This window comes from Manis javanica, chromosome 5 (assembly GCF_040802235.1).
Source record: "Manis javanica isolate MJ-LG chromosome 5, MJ_LKY, whole genome shotgun sequence".
NCBI lineage: Eukaryota > Metazoa > Chordata > Mammalia > Pholidota > Manidae > Manis > Manis javanica.
In genome coordinates, this window is record NC_133160.1 from 112,212,878 (window position 1) to 112,235,374 (window position 22,497).

Consider the following 22,497-nt stretch of genomic DNA (forward strand, 5'->3'; position numbering starts at 1 on the left):
AAGGCAACGATGGCCCGAGAGTTGAGCCAGGAGGCTCTACTGGACTTTCTGTGCCAGGCCGGGGGCCGAGTGACCAATGCCGCCTTGCTAAACCACTTCAAGAGCTTTCTCCGAGACCCCGACGCGCCCCCCAGCCAGCACCAGCGCCGCCGCGAGCTCTTCAAGGGCTTCGTCAACTCGGTCGCCGCAGTGCGCCAGGACCCCGACGGCACCAAGTACGTGGTGCTCAAGAGGAGGTACAGGGACCTTTTGGGGGAGGAGGGGCTGCAGCGACCCTGCGACCCGCCCGCGGCCGCTTCCCCTGCAGGAGGGTTTGTACCCTGCTACCCGCGAGGCGCGCGCCCGGGAGAGTCGCAGTCGCAGCCGCCGCCGCCGCCGCCGCCCAGGCGGCGGCAGCGCGACCAGGAGCCGGAGGAGGAGCCAGCAGGTGCCGCAGCCCCAGCCGCCGACGCCGGTTGCAATGGACTCCCCGCCAGTGGCGCCCGGGAGGCGGCCCGGGGAGGCGGCGGGCGGAGGGGCAGCTCCGGCCATAGGGTCCCGACGAGGTGCGCGGCGGCGGAGACACAGGGCCGCTGCTGCTGGGAATGCCAGCAAAACGGCCTGGGGGGACTCGGGGGCGACCTGCTGCTCAGCGCAGTCTCGGACCCTGCCACCGCCCGGGAGAGGCCGGCGCGGGCCCCGCGGGCCCAGGATCACCGCGGGGCTCCCAGGCAGCAGCGGGAAGGAGCGTCCGCTGAACCCGAGCTGGGGTCCGCAGCTCCCCGCTCGCCTCCGACAGCCGTCGGGGCTGCTGGGAGCAGGGCGTCCCCGCCTGCTGTCCTGCCCGGGCCTGCTTTCTCCGGAGAGCTGCATGAGCTGCTGAGCCCGGGCTCTCTGCAGCATTCGGCCCTGCTGCAGCAGCGGCGCACTCGCGAATGGGTGGCCAGACACCCGCAGAGACCCGAGCCCCGGGACCAGGGCCCCATCCGCGCCTGGTCGGTGCTCCCAGACGATTTCCCCCAGACACCCGCGCAGCTGAACTTCTGGGTCCCGGAACCTAACTCAGCGCCGCCTGGCCCCTCTCTTTCCTCTCCTGTCTTTCCGGTCGTCCGGGAATCCTGGCAGGGGAATCCGTCGTTGACGGTCTTTCGTAGCATTCGTTGTCAGCTGTCCCTCCAAGATCTGGATGACTTTGTGGACCAGGAGAGCCATGGCAGTGAGGAGAGCAGCAGTGGGCCCAGAGAGTCCCCTGGGGGTTCTGAAGAGGGCCAGCACGTGACCCTGGGGACAGACTGGAGAAAACTCAGGAATCCAGCTGAGGGTCTTTCTCCAAAGGAGGGCAACTCCAGCAAGAGCCCTCAGGGCCTCAAGCCCGGAGGGGATGGTCACATCTCTCAGCAGGTCCCAGCAAGGGCTAATGGCCTTGCAGGCTCCCCCCAGGAGCCTTTGTCCTGGTCAGTACCCAAGTTAAGGAGATCCCTCAGGAGGAGCTCTCAGGCAGGGAGAGCCAAACTGTCCTCCTCAGATGAAGAACGCCTCGAGGAGGACTTGCTGAAGAGGACTCGGCGCCCACCCCGGTCCAGGAAACCCTCCAAGGCGGGGGCGGTGCCCAACCCAAGGGTGGATGCTGCTTTAACACCCAGACCTGCAGAACTTAGGGCTGCTGTTGCTCAGAGGGGTCCACAGCCACACAGCTCGGGGGCCCCAGGTGGGGAGGAGCATGCATCCTTGGTCCTGCACAGACCTTCTGAGCACAAATCATCCCTGGTGCCCCTGGATGCCAGGGAGCATGAGTGGATTGTCAAGCTTGCCAGTGGCTCTTGGATTCAGGTGTTGACTTTGTTCTGGGAGGACCCCCAGCTGGCTTTGCACAAAGATTTCTTGACTGGGTACACGGCCTTGCACTGGATGGCCAAACATGGTGACCTCAGGGCTCTTCAGGACCTGGTCTCAGGTGCACAGAAAGCAGGGGTTGCTCTTGATGTAAATGTGAAGTCCAGCTGTGGATATACCCCTCTGCACCTTGCAGCCATTCACGGCCACCAGGGGGTCATCAAATTGCTAGTGCAAAGGTTGGCTTCTCGGGTGAATATCCGGGACAGCAGTGGGAAGAAGCCATGGCAGTATCTGACCAGCAACACCTCTGGGGAAATATGGCAGCTCCTGGAAGCCCCTCGGGGCAAGCCCATTTTTCCTGTTTATCCCCTAGTTCAAAGCTCTTCCCCCACCAGGAAGGCCAGGAGCCGGGAAATATCTAGAAATATCACGAGAAAGACATCCTTTGCTGCATTACTCAAAAGTCAGCACAGCAGATGGAAAATGGCCAACCAGTATGAGAAATTCCATACTCCCAGGGAAAGAGAAGAATATAGTGACTGAGGTGGGCCCCTCTTTGCTACATCATCCACTCTATCCCTGTACATGAACTATTCAGGGAGAGAATTAAAGGGGAATAGAAAAATTGCTGAGATGTTGGTAAAGAAAGAGGTCAAGTGAGATGGCCTGCCTAGTGTTTATCTGCCTGGATTTTAGGTCAGCAAATCCTGGACCTTGGGGGTCATCCACACTTTCTGGCGGCCAAGTCCTTGGGCCAGTGAAACCTAGACCAGGGGCAGAGTGAGGGGCTTAAAACCCTGGAGGTGTTCTTCTTCTTCCGTTGCCAGCATGGATCAGGGTACAGTGAGCCACATTGTTTTCCAAAGCAGTAATCCCAGGCCTTGGCTAGAGTGAACAAATGTCTAAGAAAAAGGGAGGCAATTCCAGGAAGCTCAAACAAAATCCTCTCTGGCTAGTAGCTCTCTGGCTTCTGCTCATTTGGAGGATAAATCCTGGCTGAGGAGTGAGTGGAAAGCACCAGTTTTGAAATCAGATGACTCCCTCTTTATTTCATTCCTTTTTCCTCTTTCTCTCCTTCTTTCTCCTCTCTCTCTCTCTCCCTTCCTTCCTTTCCTTTATTTTATTTTTTTAATTTTGTTCTCATTAATATAAAATCACATAGGCAACATTGCTTACTAGATTCCCCCCATTCTCAAGTCCCTACCACATACCCCATTACAGTCACTGTCCATCAGCATAGTAAGATGTTATAGAGTCACTACTTGTCTTCTCTGTACTGTACTGCCTTTCCCTGTGACCTCCCTTACATTTGTGTACTAATCATAATACCCTTATTCCCCTTCTCCCTCCCTTCCCATCCACCCTCCCCAGTCCCTTTCCCTTTGGTAACTGTTAGTCCATTCATGGGTTCTGTGAGTCTGCTGCTGTTTTGTTCCTTTCAGTTTTTGTTTTGTTTTTATGCTACAGAGATGAGTGAAATCATTTGGTACCTGTCTTTCTCCTCCTGGCTTATTTCACTGAGTATAATACCCTCTAGCTTCATCCATGTTGTTGCAAATGGTAGGATTTGTTTTCTTCTTATGGCTGAATAATGTTCCATTGTGTATATGTACCACACCTTCTTTATCCATTCATCTACTGATGGACACTTAGGTTGCTTCCATTTCTTGGCTACTGTAAATAGTGCTGCGATAAACATAGGGGTGCATATATCTTTTTCAAACTGGGCTTCAACATTCTTAGGGTAAATTCCTAGAAGTGGAATTCCTGGGTCAAGTGGTATTTCTATTTTGAGTTTTTTGAGGAACCTCCATACTGCTTTCCACAATGGTTGAACTAGCTTACATTCCCACCATGTAGGAGAGTTCCCCTTTCTCTGCATCCTCGCCAGCATTTGTTTTTCCTAGTCTTTTCTATGTTGGCCATTCCTTTCCTTTCTTATTACCTCTGCCTTCCTTCCTTCTTTCCTTCCTTCCTTCTTTCTCCCTTTATTCTTCTTTCCTTCTTTCTTTCTTTTTTTTTTGGCATTCAAAACAGTGAAAGGAATTTATTATTGAAGAGTAAAACTTGATTTCAGAGATTCCTCAGCCCTGTCCTCAGGTCTTCCTTTGAGCGCAACCCAAGGTGGCCAGTGTGTAAAATGATTAGTGCCTCATTCGGGTCTCTGTGTGATCAGAGAAGCAGTTAGGTAAGGTCCAGTTATGACTGACATTCAGGCCCTGCTTTTTAAAAATCAAGCTAAGAGAAACTTTTCAAATGTAAAAAATGTCGGCTGATTTACACAGTGACTGCAACCATCTTTCAAGGAAACTTCCTGAGTAAGAAATGCAAAATTAGCATTAGTAATTTTCTGTAGACTTGAATGGCCAGTGTTCATTCTCTGGGGAGTGGCAAGGGTTAAGAGGTGAATGCCTTTTCCCTAGGAATTTTCTGAGCTGCTAAATATAATTTTATTTGCACTAAATTTGTTGCCAAATAAGATTAAATATTAGCCTTGAAGTGCTATATCTAACAGGAAGTGCTCCTTTTAATTGTTTGTAATGGAACTGATCTTTGTAGGTCCTTGGAATGAGGGAATGGCTAGTCTATAAACTGCAGTACAGCATCAAGATTTCAGAATGTAAATTCAAAGAGGGCTTAAAAATTAAATGGCCCTATGGAAATCGTTAATTTTTTATGGAAATACTTTCATGTGTTGTAGCAATAATGTTGTATTTTTTAAGTATTTTTGTGGTTCTGCTTCATTCCTCCATTGAAAATATCAAAAAATCTTTATAATTTATTGTACTTGTACTGATGACCGTTACCTTTTTGTTACAAAATTGTGTTTCAGTGAGTGTCAAATATTTTTGTTTCTTTGTAGTTTTACTTTATAATTTTGCAGAAATAAATATATCTCTGTTGTATTAGAAAAAAAGGAATAATAAATAAGTGGTTATTTCCAGAAAGATACACAAGGGATGAAACTTTGGCAAATCAAATCAAGAAAAAAGGGTAACAATTACAGATAGTGGCATCATGGTTAGGAAGAGGTAAAAATTTAAAAGAATAAAAGATAAAACACCTATGCAAATTCCCTAGCAAGGCAATTTTCAAGGAAAAGAGTCACAAAAATAACTTCTTTTAAAAGCTAAGGAATGTTTTCACTTTATCATATTTTTTATTACTACATCAAGTTATACAGCAAATATATTTTGCTTAGTGCTGTGGGATTTATAAAGGTGAGTGTGGCATGACCTCGCCCCACTTAAAATCCCCACTTGAAACTTTAATTCTAACAAGATTTATTGTTAATTGATTAGTTTATACCCTGTCTTGCTCCCAAGGTGTCTTTTAAAGCTGCCTTTTATTAGACAAAAGCTCTTTAAATGAGGTGAATAGTAAAGAGCTGGTACCAGGCAAGAGGGCAAAAACCACACTACAGGAACAAATTTGCAAAGTGTCATTAAGTCCAAAAGTGCTCCAGAGGATTTCAGAGGTGAGATTGCCTTTGGACTAGGGAGATCCTGGAGGGCTTCACAGAGGCCAGAATTTTTCAAGTGCATGATCCTTGCTTTCCAGAGAAACCAGCCTTGTTGGTTCTACCACATTCTTGCCTTCTGCTTCAGTGTGTGATTTGCATAGCTCTGGTGCTGGCCGCTTGGTGGCTGGAACACAGTTCTGGTCTCAGGGTGGTTCTCGTGAGGATTTGGGGCCCTCTGGCCTCAGTCCACACATCATACCTCTGGCTCTGGTCAGCTCTCTTACACAGTCAACATGTATACTGGGAGGGAGGGGGCAGGGCAGATGAGGGTGTTGAGAACAGAATAAAACACATCTGATTGTGTCACCCTCTTGGTCATATGGGAAAGTGCAGGCTAGGAGGGCTGCCAAGCCCAGCACATTTTTCCAGCCTCCTGCCAACCACTCCCTACTTACATTGAAGCCACACCAGACCCATTGGGGTGCTAATGACCCTACCTTCCCAGTTTGTCTTGGTGCTGAATTCACTCAGCTTAGAATCCTTTTTGATGTTTTCCTGGTGAACTTGCCCTTTTGTTCAAGGGACAGTACAAATATCACAGCCTCCAAGAAGATTCCAGGGTAAATACCTCCAACCCAGAAGATGTATAGCTCTGGCAACAGCATTCTCATGACACCATGTATGCACCTCACTTACAGTTTTTGCTACATGGTATTTTAGTAAATTATTGGTATGTTTTATTTTTTCCCTAAGACTTTGAACATTGGAGATTAGAGAATATATTTTCAATTCATCTAAATTTAGCAGATATTTATGGAAAATCTAATATGTAATAAAGCCATAATTCCTGCCTTTAAGAAGTCTACTGGGAAAGGAGAGTGTGAGGGTGGGTCACTGAAAAATAATTCTAGCCCAGTGAGGTTAGTGGATAATGGTCTGCATCGACATTAAGAGAATACAGAGTAGAGGACATTTATGGAGCATATTCTATGTACCAGCCTCTCTGTGTATGTTGGAAATACAACATACAATAAGATAATATATGTTTCTTGTTCTCCTGGCACTTTCTTAGACTGGCAAAGTCAGGAAGGTAAAATGGATGTTATATGGGCTTTGAAGGGCCAAGTGAAGAAAGGAGGAAAGAATATTCTAGAAGAAGGAAGGAGCCTGAGCAAAGCTGCAGTGTCTGCAGGATACTTAGTCACTTGTGGCTGTGGGGGCTAGTCTCACTGAACTGGATTAAAAAGGTGATTTAAGGCCAGGTTGAAAAAAGAGTCTTTTAAGATATGTCATGAAATAGAGGCATTATCTAGGAAGTCAAGGATTGCTAAATCTCCTTCTAGAAAACCTTAGTGTTATTCCAAATATAGATGTTTTGCCAAAGTCTTTAAAGACAAAAAATTTAAAGACAAAAAAAATAATTCAATGTATCAGATATAGATATACTTCAAAAGTTTCCCTTTGAAATTTTTCTTATGTCTTCAGTGTTGTTAATGTTCCTTTGCTAGCAAATAGTGATAGGCAATAAAATTATTTAACAAATGGCAATTTCATATTAGAGACAAACATTAGAAACTGTTGATACTCTTAACCACTTGCCTTTTTTGTAGACACAGTTGTAGTAATTTTTAATCTTATACATACTATATGCCACAGTCTTATTTTCTGCTATTAAATTTCTTCTAGTTGAACACTTTAGGATTTTACACATGGCATGCCAAGAATCCCGACGCTTTGATTCTTCATCCACCTATTTAAAGTGCACAGCTCAGTGGGTTAGTGTGTTCACAGAGTCGTGCAACCATCACCACAATAAACTCCTGTAGAGGTTTGAGAATCCGTTTTAAGGCAGGGCAGTGATATGCACAAGCTAAGGAGGATAAAAGGGCCCTCCTGCTGCAGTGAGGGGAACAAACTAGAAGCACAGATTAGTTATTACAGTGTCTCTATTTCTTCTGGAAGTGTTAGGAATGTTGACTCAGTCAGCTGGCTGGAGTGGGTAAGACTGGATGTCTATGATGAGGAAAGAACATCTGAGACAGAGGGGATGATTTGATTGATAAGAACTGGAAAGAATCAGGTATGATCCAAAAGGGTCTTTCTTTTCCTTCTCATCTCTAAAATGCCCTGGCTGGGTGATTAGATCATCTCATGCTGTACCGGGGGTCAGGGTTCATGGTGGCACTGATCTAATAGTGTAAATTCACTCTCTGTACAGGCCCTGCCTAGCACAGCAGTGCTGGTGTGTGTGCTTCTGTTTGCCCACATCAGCCAAATGATTACAAATGTAAGGAAAGGATAGGATAGTACAGAACTGGAGCTCGTGACAAGGAAGCTGGCCCACCTGAGATCCTGTCCCGGCTTGGGCAAGGCCTTCAAAACTTCCCAATTTTCCCTTTTTTAAGGTGGGTTTTTTGAGAAGATCACATGAATTAATACAAAGTCCCTAGAAACTGCCTGGAATATAGTAGATATATGTTGATTTATTACTATTTTTAACACCTTTTAAATATATAATTCACTTTCAATTTCCATCTATGCTGAAAACAAAGAAATCCTCCAATTTATTAAAAAGGTGCTATAAGAATATTTACTGATCAAGACATTTTCCTTCTGTTTCTACATAAAAGATGCTGTGTTTCTCATTTCAAATTAAATAGACTATCCAACTATCTCTTGTGCATAACAATCATTAGTTTGATGGTATGTCATTAAACAATTATGTCTAACTGAAGTCACATAAACTGACACCCATCAAATTAGCAGCTCTGGTGTGGCCTGGAACTGAAATTTAGAGCTCTGAAGGGGTGAGATTTATGAGGAGCTGAGTGTGTGTGTGTGTGTGTGTGTGTGTGTGTGTGTGTGTGTGTTTAAAGCCACTATCACTTAATTAAACTTTATCTAAATAAAGCTATGCAGTGAATTTTATAAAAATTCCACTAATTTGGTCAAAATGAAGTCTCACCGAACTGGATTAAAAATTATTGACCTGTTGAACTATTCCTCCTCCTTGGTCTGAAAGTAGTATTTCTTGATCCCTAGCTCTCAAGTCTGACTCTTCTTTTCCACTTTTAAGGCTTGAAATTTTTTTCTGAAAAATTTTTTAAAGGCACTACTGTATGTAAATTACGACTCCATGAAACAAGAATATGATAAGACAAATAAGGAGAAAGATAATTTTCGAATTGTGTTGGGGCCAAAGCCAGGAATCTGTTTTGAGAGGTTCTAATTCTTCCATGCATTCTATTTCTTTTTCTGAGAATGAACATTCCCAGATCTGGCAGCTACTAACAGTCATTTCTATGTCATCGCTCTTTCTGGAACTGTGGTTGTTAACCTAAAGGACTTGAAGCCTTTTGCAATTATGTTTATGTCCCCAAATACAATTAACTTTCTAGTGAACTCCTATCCTTTGGTCTCAGAGGAGTGCTTCAGTGACATCAATGTAGTGAACCAAGCAACTTGCCACCATCCCACAACCTGTCCTGTTGCCCAGACACTGGCCTAGGAAGGGCTGAGGCAAGAGGGAGTGTGGCCAGGAACAGTCTCGTTTCCTCAGTGCTTTGAGGATTTAGGCTTTTGCAAATCACAGGAAAAAGCTGTCCAGATCAGAACTCTTGGAGTTTCTGATTAAAGTAAACTTTAAAATTGAGCAAATGAGTACTCATTGGCTATGACAATAGCTTTGCCTGAACTGACTTGATGGTCCAGGGAAGGTAACATTGATTTTTCTTTCTGGAAAGGGCTAGAACATATCCACCTGAATGGGACTATCGATGCCTTTACGGGGTCTGGATGTTGACTGAGTGTTCTCCTTAGTTTCCACCTGGTTTGACCCTAACTGGATCTATAATGAATATGAAATCCCTGCAGCCCTTTATTTTCTGAGTAAAGGAAAGGGAAAGAAGGAGAAAAAACTAAAGCAATAACATAAAGTTGGCCTCAGATCTTTGGGATGGGATGTTCTAAAACATATCTTACCGCTCGTGGGTTGCAGCAAATGAACAACAAAAAAAAGAACAGAAGACTGATTTTTTTTTATCCTGAGGCCAACTCTTCTCACAAGAGTGATTTTAACTCTCAATTCCTAAGGGGCATATTACCTAAGTAACATTTCATAATAACATATAATTAGCCAACCTTCAGAGCCTACTTTTTATGCACTGCAGGGAGATTTCTTGGGCAGATCTGTGCATTGCTCTAAATTTCTTGGGCAAGATTCCCGATGCTTGGCGTAAGTGCTTGGGAAAACTGATCCTAGACCCATTCTTCAAGTTTGGGGTGAAAAAGAAATTTCATTTCTTTCTGGAGTAGCATAATCCGTTATGGATGATCTTTCACAGGCATTTTCTCCTCTGATCTTAGTTCTTGGCTAATTGTAGCACCAGTCAGAAACTGACAAGAGAGTTGAAGTGCAAGAAGACTTGCTACTTGTTAAGACTTCTAATTATTTGAATATTTCATTTGTTTCAGTGTTATTTATATTCTGTGTCACTCCACCTCCACCCTCACCCCCATCCCCAACCCCACCATGAATGTTCTAATGCGGATAATGGGGAACTGAATTAATTGTAATTGTTCTTTATATCCCAAGATCTACTGTATTTATTTAAGATGTCTCCCAGATTCTTAGAAAAGGCAGGCATCTGCATAAAGGAGCTAATCCAGCGTCCAGTAAAATACCTAAACCTGTGACCAGCCTGTGATTCTTTGAGGAAAGGGTTAATTCTGTAGACAGGGCAAAGACACACATCTACGGGCAGAGGTCATATCAGATGCCACCTGACCATCAGCCAGTGTCCCTTCTCTGTGTGTCACCTTATACCTTCTTGTGGTCTCTTGGGTCCAGGTGTTTTCCTGCTACAAACTTCTTCAAGGCCACCCAGAAAAGTAGAGCCACAGAACAGGTGGACAGTAGCACCTGGCAATCCCAGTAGTGTGGTGGCTCTTTCTCTTCCATAGTTAATGTTTTCTCTTTATTGTGGCACATGTCTGGCTCAGTTCTGTTTTGGAGGTCTTTGTGCGGCATTTCTCAGGTTGAAAACTATGCCTTTATTCATCTTCTATGAGTTAGGAAAAGGAAATCCTTATCCCTTACAAATTTAAAGCCACAGCATGTAGATACAGACTTTTGATGGAAAATGGCTTTGAAGTAAGAGACTATTGTTCTTAAAAAGGAATAGAAAATTCAGCAGGAGAAATGAAGCAGTATTTTGTGATGTGGGATGTACCACAGTAAATACTCCCATTATGTGATTGGTTTGGGCAATGGATTTCTTTGATAAAAAAATTATTCTAGTTTATAGGGATTTCTTACATATACTTCACATGATTAACAGTTGAAGGAAATTGAGCTGTAACTATACTCAGCACTAAAACTAAACACAAAGTAGTTTATGTTTCAAAAGCCATGCAAGATCCTTATGTACTTTGTGTTTATCATTATGTATATAAAGTATATTTGCATTTTAGGTGCACAGAACTCAAGTCATGATGAAAGGTTGGTTTTTATAAATTTTACATCTATTTTATACTTTAAAGAATTTAAAAATTATACAAATAATATATGTTTATTGTAAAAAAAATCAGATTAAACAAATAAGAGAAGAAAAAACTGCCCTAATTTCACTACCTTAAAGTAGTTGCTGGTAGTATTTTGTTGTGTTTCCTTCCAGAATTTATAACAAAAATGAAACCCTCCTGCACATAGTCATTTCCAACCTATTTAATTGTTTAATATTTTGTTATTTTCCCATTTCAACTTGGTAGCAATATTAGTGAGTTAGATAAAGAAAAGTTTATGTCCACAGATGGCTGAAAGTGGGGCACTTCAGAATTCATTTGCAGACCACTCTTCTGTGTCAGTATCACTTCTTTTCTCTGCAGTTAGGGGCTATATCCTAAATGTATTTTTAATTTTTTTAAAAAATTATTCTTTGCATTCCTTTGATGTGAAACAGTAATTTTATTTTTAACCAGCTTCTTTGTCCAGTGTTCTGGGTGCATGACTTTTCAGGCAGGAGGCTCCTCCTCCAGGAAACAGGTCACCTGCTCTCCCACACATACCAGGAAGATGAGTGGAAGCTCTCAGCTGTCACCGCCCATCTCTCACCTGCAGCTTTTCTGTTTATTCGTAGGCCAGTGGAGACATAAGACAGGTGTGGGCCGGATATGTTTGAAGAACACTCGCTCTGCTTGATTACAACTCAAAACGGGCGAGATCCATCAGTAACCCTGGTTTGGTTTATTTTTCCTTACAGCTAGGGAGAATATTTTACAACTACTTTATTACTCAATATAAGGATGGGTCTGAAGGAGGAGGGAGCTGGGGGTATAGGTTCCTAGGTCTAGAGAGGAGGGGGCTGGGGACATATAGGGAACATAGAAATCAGAAATATCCTCACCATATAAATCTTTTACTTAATATACTTCCTAAAGATGAGATTTGCTGCTAGTTTTATTTTTTAGTATTAATTTTGAAAGCAACCACACATACAGAAGATACAACCCAAGGAGTAAATTCTAATCATTTCCAATCCCTTAAATTCCCTTTTAACTTTGGGTTGCCAAATTCTAACCAGTATGCATGCTTTATTTTACTTTCCATTGTTTTCATGAATAGTATAGTCCATCTCTTAAAACAACTTTCCTAGTTTACATTTTTAATAGCCAGAAGGTACACCACGTGTTAGTGTATCACAGTTTTCTTATCTATTCTTACTCTTTGACATTTGGGTCATTTCTCACTATCACAAATAGTGCTGATATAAACATATTTGTAAAATATTTACAAATTACAAAATATGTACAATATTTACAAATATTACAAATATTTACAAAAAGTATTTACAAGGTTCTTTTATTTCTTGCTGTCTTGCCAATGGGTTTCAGCTCTGGGCAAGTTCGCTATGGACTCAATGTGACCAAAGAAATTGATAGCAAAACGTTCTTGGGGTGAAAGGGTTACACCCAACTTTATTTCCAGGTGGCAGGTCAGTCACTAGAATCCCATTCACTCAGAGTGAGTCTGCATGCAGCAAGCCCGTCCCTGCCTCCTGGCCTCTGCTCTGCTCTTCTGCAGCCTTGCAGCCCTGCCACTGTGTCATGTGCAGAGCAATGGGCGAAGCTCTTTATATAGAGCCAACTGCCATGTGTTGTCCACAGGTATGCAGTGAGCTAGTCAACCAGGGCCAGGTGAGAATCCTGGCCACAGGAACTCTCATTTTATCCACACTTGCCAATTTTCCACTTGCAGTTTTATAGCTTTTACATTTACCAGCTTGTACTTCAGAAAGACTGAGATGAACTGACACCAGTCAACGAGGGCAAAAATAAGGAAATCTGAATAAGCTATAGACTTTAGTTAGTAAGAATGTACTACCAATGGAACTACACCACTTCCGGGCCGCAGCTCCGGAGGCGGTGGTCAGGAGAGCGGAAGGGGACTACGCAGGCGCAGCTCCTCAGCCCGCGCGCCCTCGCGTGGGGGGGGATGCAGGGTGGGGAGAGAAGGAAGTTACATTCTTACTAAGTAACGACAACGGCCGAGCAGTCGACAGGTTTGTTGAAGCAATTTTTTTTTCTTACAAGCTTTACTGTGACTGTGTCTGGCAGAAGCTTGCGCCTCAATTACACGCCTGATGGAGTGGAATTCAGGACTGGCTACAAATGGAATGAAATTCCTGTTAGAATTTCGCGAAAGCTTCCAGCTTTCCGTTTCCTTCCAGCATAGACTCCAAGCAGTTGGACGTGTATTTGGCAAGCTCTGGGACCCGATCGCGTGGAATGTGCGGAGGTCCCACCTTCTCGCCTCTAGGGCATCTCCTTGCCCTCTCCCAGGTTTACCCTGATGACATTACATTGGAGTGCCGATGAGGTGTTATCATTGTTGATCCAAAGTCCGTGTCCAAACAGTGACTGTATAACAAAGGTTCTTGCAGTTAGGAAATGAAAGTTAAGGCAATTCTTCAGCTTGTTTTTTATATTAACAAACCTATCAGAAGGTCAGTTTAGAACTGATAAAGATGACTGCTCACCTATTGTATTATTATCCCAAAGTGTGGAGACACTCCTTGGAATTTAAAGTATAGGCATTTTCCCTCTCTGTCTTCCAAAGTTTTCCATTTTTCCCTAAGAACCAGCAAACTAATGTGAGGCGCTTAAATGAAGCTTCCAACTTGGGGTTGCTGGGATCACCTGTACTGTAGGTTGGTAAATTTGGCAGAATTTCCCTTCCATAACAGCTCATTACTATGGGCCACTTCTGAATTAAAAATAGGTCAAGACCTTAGAAGATGATGGAAAGCATGTTTTCTCACGTGTGGTCTATAGCTCATCTGTCTCATTACTTTGATAAATTAAAATGGCAGATGCCTGGACTCCGTCCCAGATTTAGTGAACCTGGATCTCTGGGGCCAGGACTTGGGAATTTCATTTAATCCAGAGGCTCTGGTATTATTCTGCTCACTGAGTGTTTGAGGATGAAGTTCTGCTCTGCATTCCCCAGGCACTGTAGAATAATTAGAATTGTGGAAAATTTTAGGTAAGAGTACCAAAAATTGCCCACCAAGAGAGAGTAAATTTTCTCAGTTGGTTTGGGCTAAGTATATTCCGAATTGCCAGTTGCCCCACAGCAGTTCATAAAGCATTTTAAGTCTTTTTCCTTATACTCTCAAAGTGAGAATCCTAAACAAAAACTTCATCAGAGACATCCATTTTAGTCATATGGGTTTAGAAAATGTTTTCATGTAATTTGCTTGAGTGTTTATTGTATTTTTAGAAATTATAATGATAAAATCACATTTAAAATTTAGAAAATAGAACAAAAGGAAAGACCTGTATGTTGTCCCACCACACAAACTATACCATTGTTAGCATTTTGGTATATTTCTTATCACAGGTTTGGAGCTTTTCTCCTCTTTTATATAGTTGTAGTTACAGTATAATATAATTTCTATCATATTCTAGATTTTTCTTGAACATTATTTTTAATATCTGCAGAATTTATGTAGCCATTTCTCTATTGAGGGAGTTTGTTTCCAATTTTAATTATTTATAAATAATTCATCAGTGAGTACCTTTATGTATAAAGCATTTTCTACATTTATGACTATTTCCTTGGGTTTTTCAGAGTGTAATTACTTAGTTAAAAAGTAGCTACTATTTTTTGAAACACTTGTACAGATTAATGCAGTTTCAATCTGAGCATAATAGATGGTCCCTAAACTTTAGTCTTGAACACTTAAAAAATTAGCCACTAAAATAATTAGTAATATTAATGCTATATGTGTATATGTATATAATTATTTATATATACATGTATATAAACAACTCACTAATTATCATTCTTCAATGGCAACTCCATAAATCAATTTACAAAGACTTTGTTAGTGTAAGAATTATGCAATTGAGGCTTTGTTGCTCTAAATAGAATATATGTTGTGATTATTCAATCTAACAGTTTTTTACTGCATGCCTCCCAGATGCCAGGCATGTGCTAGAGAATATGCTATATATATTTCCTCTCAGGAGAACACATAGACTAGGGATGTGCTGGTGGAGAGGAACAAGCAAGTACAAAATAATATGGTGAATACTGGACTAGTTTGATATATACTTATAAATATACATATTATATGCATATAATTTGCCCCAAATTGACATTAAAAAGAAAGAAGCATAGTTTGATAATTGGTATAGTAGCTCCTTACACAAACATAGATTAGGTTGAGTTCTTTTCTGAAACTATAAAATCAGTTTATGTGTCTGTCATGCCTGGAGAAAAGGGAAGAATTTTTCTCAGAAATTAGTTTAGAGTAAACCAAATAAGCCACATGCAAGATTTTCAGTCCAATCTCTCTTTAGTATAAGAACTGCCAATATATTCGGATTCCTTAGGGCTTTCCTCACTTTTACCTCAGCATTCCTATGGAGGAAAGGGTGACAATTACCCGGAATTTGTTAAACTTTGTTAAACTCGTTAAATCTTGCCAACAAGACTTTTCTTTTATAGTACTAAAGACCTAGTTCATGTACACAATCAGCAGATATTTATTAAGAGCTTACCACGTGTGGCTCCCAGTGGGGGCTAGGAGCATAGAAGATATAAGAACTATTAATTATCTCTCACCTACTCATGTTTGTCGTCCAGCAAAGAGAGCGATTCCCTTTCTGTTTGTGCATCTTCATTAAACAGGTGTCTATGATGCCTGACACATTTCATTTGGTGTGGTGTGGTGGAAAGCCCCTAATTTCATAGTTGCAATAGCTACTTCCTGACTCCACCTCTTTTTTCTTAATTTAAAAAATTTATTGAGACATAATTCACATATCATACAATTCAATCTGTTAAAGTTTACAATTCAGTGCTTTCCACATAGTCTCAGAATGCTGTAACTATTACCACTCTTTAATTCCAGAACACTTTCATCATTCCAAAAAGCATATCCATACCCATTAGTAGTCACTCCCATTTCACACCAACTGCCCGCTAGCCCTAGGCAGTCACTGATCTACTTTTAGTCTGTATGGATTTTCCTGTTCTGGAAATTTCTTTTAAATGAAATCATACACTATGTGGCCTTTCATGTCTGAATTCTTTCACTTAGCAAAATGTTTTTAAGGTTCATCCATGCTGTAGCATGTACAAGTACTTTATTCCTTTTGATGGCCAAATAATATTCCATTGTCTGGACATACCACTCTTTGTTTATCCATGCATTAGTTGATGGATATTTGGACTGTTTACAATTTTAGCTATCATGAATAATGCTCTCCACATTTGTGTAGAAGTTTTTGTGTAAATATATCTTCAGTTTTCTTAGAGTGGATACTATGCTTAGGAGTGCAATGCCGTCATATGGTAACTGCATGTTTAACAATTTTAGGAACTCCAAACTGTTTTTAAAAGTGACTGAACCATTTTATATCCCCACCAGTGGTGTATGAGGGCTACAATTTTTCCACATCTTTCCTCACTAACATTTATTATTGTCCATCTTTTTGATTGATTATAGCTAGCCCAATGAATATGAAGTAGTCTCAGTGTTTAGTTTGCATTTCCCTAGTGATGTTGGGCATCTTTTCATGTGCTTATTGGAGATTTGTATGTATTTTTTGAAATGTATCTATTCACATACTTTCCCCATTTTTAGTTTGGTTTATTGGTCTTTTTATTGTGTTGTATAAGTTCTTTGTATATTTTGAGTACTAGTCTTTTATCAGATATATTATTTGCAAATATTTTCTCCCATTCTGTGCATTGTCTTTTTACTTTCTTGATAGTCTCACTTGAAGCACAAAAGTTGTAAATTTTGATGAAGTCCAACTTATTTTTTTCTTTTGCTCCCATGCTTTTGGTGTATTTAAGAAACCATTGAAGGTTTACTCCTGTTTTCTCCTAAGAGTTTTATAGTTTAGATCTTAAGTTTGGGTCTTTGATTTTGAGTTAATTTTCATATTGATCTGTTGGTTAATTTTGTGTGTCAACTTGACTGGTGTCTTGCTACTGGGTTTCAGCCCTTGGCAAGTTCACTATGGATTCAATATGACCAAAGAAATGACAATAGAATGTTCTTGGGGTGATAGGGTTATACCCAACTTTAATTCCACAGTGGCAGGTCAGTCACTAGAATCCCATTCACTCAGAGCGAGTCTGCATGCAGCAAGCCGATCTCTGTCTCTGGGCCTCTGTGCCTGTGCAGCTGTCCTCTGGGCCTCTGTCCTCAGCGCTGCCACCACTCCAGTCTCATCTCTGCTCTCCTGCAGCCTTGCAGCCATGCCACTGTGTCACCCAGAGCACTGGGCAGGGCTTTTTATATACAGTCAATAATGACGTATTGCCCACACATGTGTAGTAGCCAGCCAATCAGGGGCAGGTGAGAATTCTGGCCACAGGAACCTTCACTTTATCCACACTGGACTAAAGGATGCACAGGTAGCTTGTAGAACATTAAACCTAGGTGTGTCTGTGAGGGTATTTTCAGAAGAGAGAAGGATTTTAATTGGTAGACTGAGAAAAGATCACTTTCACCAGTGTAGGTGGACATCATCTGTTGGTTTACAAGTGTTTTAGGAGCTTCCCAGGTGTAATCTGAAACCAGCCCCATATGCAGAGGACAGGGAGAGACCAAAGAAGGAGGCAGGCCCTCCAGGTTGGTACATGGCAGGTTTCTAAAAACGTTAGGTGGCAGGTTTAATAAGCAAAGGAATCTTACATTTGAGGGTTGTCTGGGACAGCCGCAAGGCGAGCAGATTGCTGCTCTTGCTTGCCAAATCTTAAAGGATTTATAAAAGCCTTAACTGGGTTTAGTCATGTATACTATCCAGATGGTTTCAACACCACATCACTGTTTCAAGGCTGTGTCCTTGAGGTAGCCTCTGGGAATGCGGAAAGCAGGCAGAAACCAAAGGTAATGGACAATGTGAGGATCCTCTGATTACTGGGGTCCAGCGCATGGGTCATCTGGTGGTCTTGTCGAGGGTGTTCCCCAAAATCATCCAATCCAGTGAGGCCCTGAACAGAACAGAAAGGCAGAGGAAGGGTGGATCTGCTCTCCTGTTCAAGCTGGCACATCCTTCTTTTCCTGCTTGGACATCACGTTCCTAATTCCTGGACCTTTGACTCAGACTGGGACTTATACCATCAGCCCCCTGGTTCTCAGTTCTTTGGATTCATACACCATTGTCTCAGGCCTTTAGGTTTGGACTAGAACTACACCACTAGCCTCCCTGGGCCTCCAGCTTGCAAATGGAAGATCCTAGGAATTCTTGGCTTCCTCATTTAATAAATCTCCTCCTTTGTATCTATATATGTCCTATTGGTTCTGTTTCTCTGGAGGTAGGGTTCCAACTTCATTTTTTTGCATGTGGATATCCAGTTGTCCAGATACCATTTGTTGAAAAGACTGTTCTTTCCCCCATTGAAGTGTCTTGGCCATAAATGTAATAATTTATTTCTGAACTCTCAAGTCAATTCCGCTGATTTCTATATCTATCCTTATGTTACTACCTCACTGAATGAACACAACAGATTTGTAGTAACTTTTGAAATTGGGAAGTGTGATCCCAACTTTGTTCTTCTTTTTCAAGAATGTTTTGGCTATTCTGGGTCCCTTGCATTTCCATATGAATTTTAGGATCAGTTTGTTAATTTCCATAAAAGTGGCACCTGGGATTTTGATATGAATTGCATTGAATCTACTGATCAATTTGGAGAGTATTGCCACCTTAACATTGTTAAGTCTTCCAATCCATGAACACAAGACATCTTTCCATTTTCTTAGGTCTTTCCTGGGGACACGTACAGCCCTATCATTTGCGTCCTTCTAGATCTCTAGCAATGTTTTGGACCTTCTCAAAGCCCCCAGGAATATTTCATTCTCCAACTTTTCCTTGTAAGTTTTTTGGTCAACAGCTTGTCTGTCTCCTTTGTTATCACCACCTCAGGCAGTTGTGATATTAAACAGTGGCTATTGATTGTATTTGACAAATGTCCTGGGGAAGACATTCTGAGTCAGTTCAGATTAAGACAAGATCTTAAAAACAGGGTTTCCCAGGAAACTGCCAGACATATCAAATAATGACAATTCTGTGAAAATGGTGCCTCGGGGCACTCCAAACCCACTCTGCTGCTCCAGGGCTGCTGGTTTTCACTCTGAGTGCAGTGCTACTTGCTTTTAAGACTGCTGCAGAGCCAGGGAGGATGGGTAAGAAAAGGGCAAGTGAAAATGCCACAAAGCTCACAGTGCTTGATTCAGCCATTTTTTTTGTAAATAAATGCTCCCCTTTGTTAATTTCCAGAGTTGTGAAACAGTTGTTTTTGATAATATTTTTGTCGGTGTTTTGCTTGTTGTTTCCATGGAAGAGCAGCTTTTTGGAGCTCGTTACTCCACCATTCCCACTCTTGTCACTGTATCTTCACCTCTTATCTTGCCATTCATTTTTTAATAAATACTTAATTTCTCTGATCTCTGTTTCTCCATTAAAAAAAAATGGACGTAATAATTATTTCCCTAGAGAATTGTAATGGTCAAGTTACACACACACACACACAGGACTTCTAAATAAACTGCAGAAAGTTGTTTTATAAATATGAGTGTATGCTGTGTTCATTATTAGAGAGGATGTAAGTTCTCTACATTGTGTCTCAGTCAATCCTAGTTCTTTAACCTTTCCTGGTATATGAATTCATCTTATTATTTTTTTGATTGCTCAATTTGTCATGTTACATAGTATTGATTACTGAGAATTTTCTCTCTCATCCAAGTCCAGCCTAGAGGGAACTGGGTCTCCTTTTGTCTCCTTTTGCTGTAGAGCAAGGGATAAATGAAGAGTTTGAGGCAAAGAGTAGTGAAGTGAGTTGTCTAAGGTTACACTGCTAATAATTTATAGACTCTGTATTGATTCCCTGGCCTGTCTTGCTATTTCCGTTATGGCATTTGGTCTTCCAAAAGGCTAGGGAGTGGGAGTAGCAGTTCTTCTGGTATAACTTGTTCTTCATCATTGTATTATTTCTAGAGATAGTGGGGAAAGATGGATAATCTGATCCAAAGCCATAAAATAAAAATAATATATATATTTTTAAAAATTGAAACATTATTAGCTCCAGTTTAGTATATGTAAGGAATTTATAACTTTAAAAAATCATGTTTAATTAGGTTGTTGTAGGTGGCAGATGAGACTGTAGGACTACAGAAGACCAGGAACTCTTCCCAGAAATCTATAGCTACTAAGCTAAGTTTCTAAGGGATACTATTATTTACTTCTATTCAACTTATGGAGTGAAAATCATTGCACAAATAATTGATGCACAGTTATCTTGTGAGCTAGTGTGATATTTGTTTAGTATTAACTCCCTGGTCTCAGTGTTTATCACTAGGGCTTTTTATGCCACAGCCTTTCCATTATTATGTTTTCTTTACTTTGCATTTGCTGAGTATGCCTTGGAGTAATTTTTTCAGAAAAGTAAAAAAGGGATAGATTTTCTGGGGTGTTGAATAGCTGAAAATGTCTTTCCATCTCAGCTGGGCACAGACACTTGAGTTACAAAGGTTTCCCCTTTACAGACACAGATGTAGGTATAGACATGGTTGCACATTAATATGGAGTTACAACATTTCACCAGCTTTAGAGAAAGGATCTGTATAGATTACTAAAAGGACTGCACAGAAAGTCTTCGGCCCAGATGGGGTGTTTTAGATGCTTCTGAGGGTATCCACCGGAGTCTTTTAAAAGTCAACTGAGGAGTATTGGCTCTAAACTGAAGGGTGTGGACAGAAAGTTGGAAAAGGGATCAATTTCCATGGCAACATGAGTAAAGCCTCCCAAAATAAACTGCCCTTCCCTTGTTGCAATTTCAGGGTCAAAGTTTCCCAAAGTACAAAGATCTGAGGTTCAGCCTCCTGCCAATAAAGGAAATGCATGGAGGCTGGGGCCCAGTGGGGGGAAGACAGAGACCAAAGTTCATTCTGTGGGGGACACTGCAAGGCCAGTAAGTGCCAGGCCAATTTAATAATCCACGTTAATTTTTATGACATGACTCATGCATATGGCTGAGCCTTCTGTACCATAATAATAATAGCTAATATGTTCTAGGTATTTATACATATTCATTTAATTCTCACAACAACCGTAAGAAGTGGTAACTATTATATCATTCCCATTTTCTAGTTGAAGAAACTAAGGCAAAGAAAGGATAAATCATTTTTCCAAGGTTATACCCTTAATAAGTGGTGGAGCCTACAGTAAAATTGATTAAGGCTAATATCAAAGAATTTGCTTCTCCCCATCACACTGAACTGATACAATGACATAGTAAAACTTAATCAATGTAAATGTCTTTAAAAATACTATTGTATTATCTGTAAAAAAGAGCATTTAGTGACTCACTATAAAGACTTGTAGGAAAATGTTTAATGAACACATTCACATATGCAGACTTAGACTTTTTGCTTTGAGATAACCGAAGAACTTTTCCCTGGGTTCAATTGCTTCTGCCACCTGTCGCACATCATTCTTCCTCCCTTTGTTACTACTTTTGCTACTTGTGAACACATTTCTTAAAATTATAAGCACTGTCAAGGAGTTCAGATGAAATGATCATTCAGGTTTCTTCTGCTGTAAAATTGTGTGATCTTGTCAGAATTATAAAAGAAAGACAGTATGACTACTAAAGTCATCAAAATAACTTGAAGTAATTAAAATATATTGCATATGCTGAGGAGAGACAGGTAGATTCATATATTACATAGCTCATTTAATAAGTTTGTTCTCGAGAGCAATTTGAATATGTATGTGTGTGCAAGGCACACATAGATATAAAAAATCTGATATTTCCCCTGTTAAAGGATTACACCAGTTAGGAATGCTTTTGGCTATAAATAACAAAAACTTGACTTACAGTGGCTGAAATGCAAGGGGTGGTTCTGGCCTAGCAAGAGGTTTAGAGGCATGCTGTACTAGCATGGGCTCAACAGTCCAACCTTGCTCAGGACAAACCTCTGGGATACTCTTGGCCTTTCTCATTTGGTCGCAAGAAGACTGCCTTTGGCAGCCATGAAAGTTTTATGCCCAGATCTCATGCAGGAGGAGAATTCATTGACAGCTGTCTGGATCACCCATGGTGTTCATGTTGAGTTGCTCGCGGCCAGTGAGTGACAGGTGGGGTTATAGTGCAGGCCCATTCCGACAAGATGTCATAAAAGACCCTAGTGGGACAGCTGGAACATTTGAATAAGGTCCGTAAATTAGAGTAGAGTAGTGAATCACTGTTAACTTCTTGATTTTGATCATTATACCATAGTTATGTCAAGAAATGTCCCTGTTTTTAGGAAGTACACACAGAAATATTTAGGGACAAAGGATGTTATATCTACAACTTAGTCTCACATGGCTCAGAAGAAAGTATACAGAGAGAATGGGAAGGTAAACAATGGTAAATGTTAACATTTAGGGAATCTGGTATTTTTTTGTTTGCAACTTTTCCCTATGTAGGGAATTGCTTCAAAATGACAAGTGAAGGCTACATAAAAAAAAAATATTCTGAGATTCAAACTAGGTCTCACACTGGTTATGAATTTGTCAAGTTTTATGGTACAATAAATGGGAGAAATGATACATTGTTACCAATTTATCTTGTATTGCCTTATCACTGAGAAGTTGCCATGCTAATTTATCTAATGCCAATAATAATTTGCTACTTTTTAGTGTAATTGCTTTCC

The 22,497-nt window shown here is 41.2% G+C and overlaps 1 protein-coding gene across 1 annotated transcript; it reads left to right on the plus strand.

The window, feature by feature from the left end:
* Positions 1 to 9: 9 nt before the first annotated feature.
* SOWAHB (sosondowah ankyrin repeat domain family member B) lies at positions 10 to 4,780 on the plus strand. Its single transcript, XM_017650412.3, has one exon. The coding sequence runs from the start codon at positions 10 to 12 to the stop codon at positions 2,356 to 2,358; it is 2,349 nt and encodes a 782-aa protein (XP_017505901.3). The 3' UTR covers positions 2,359 to 4,780.
* The last annotated feature ends 17,717 nt before the right edge of the window (positions 4,781 to 22,497 follow it).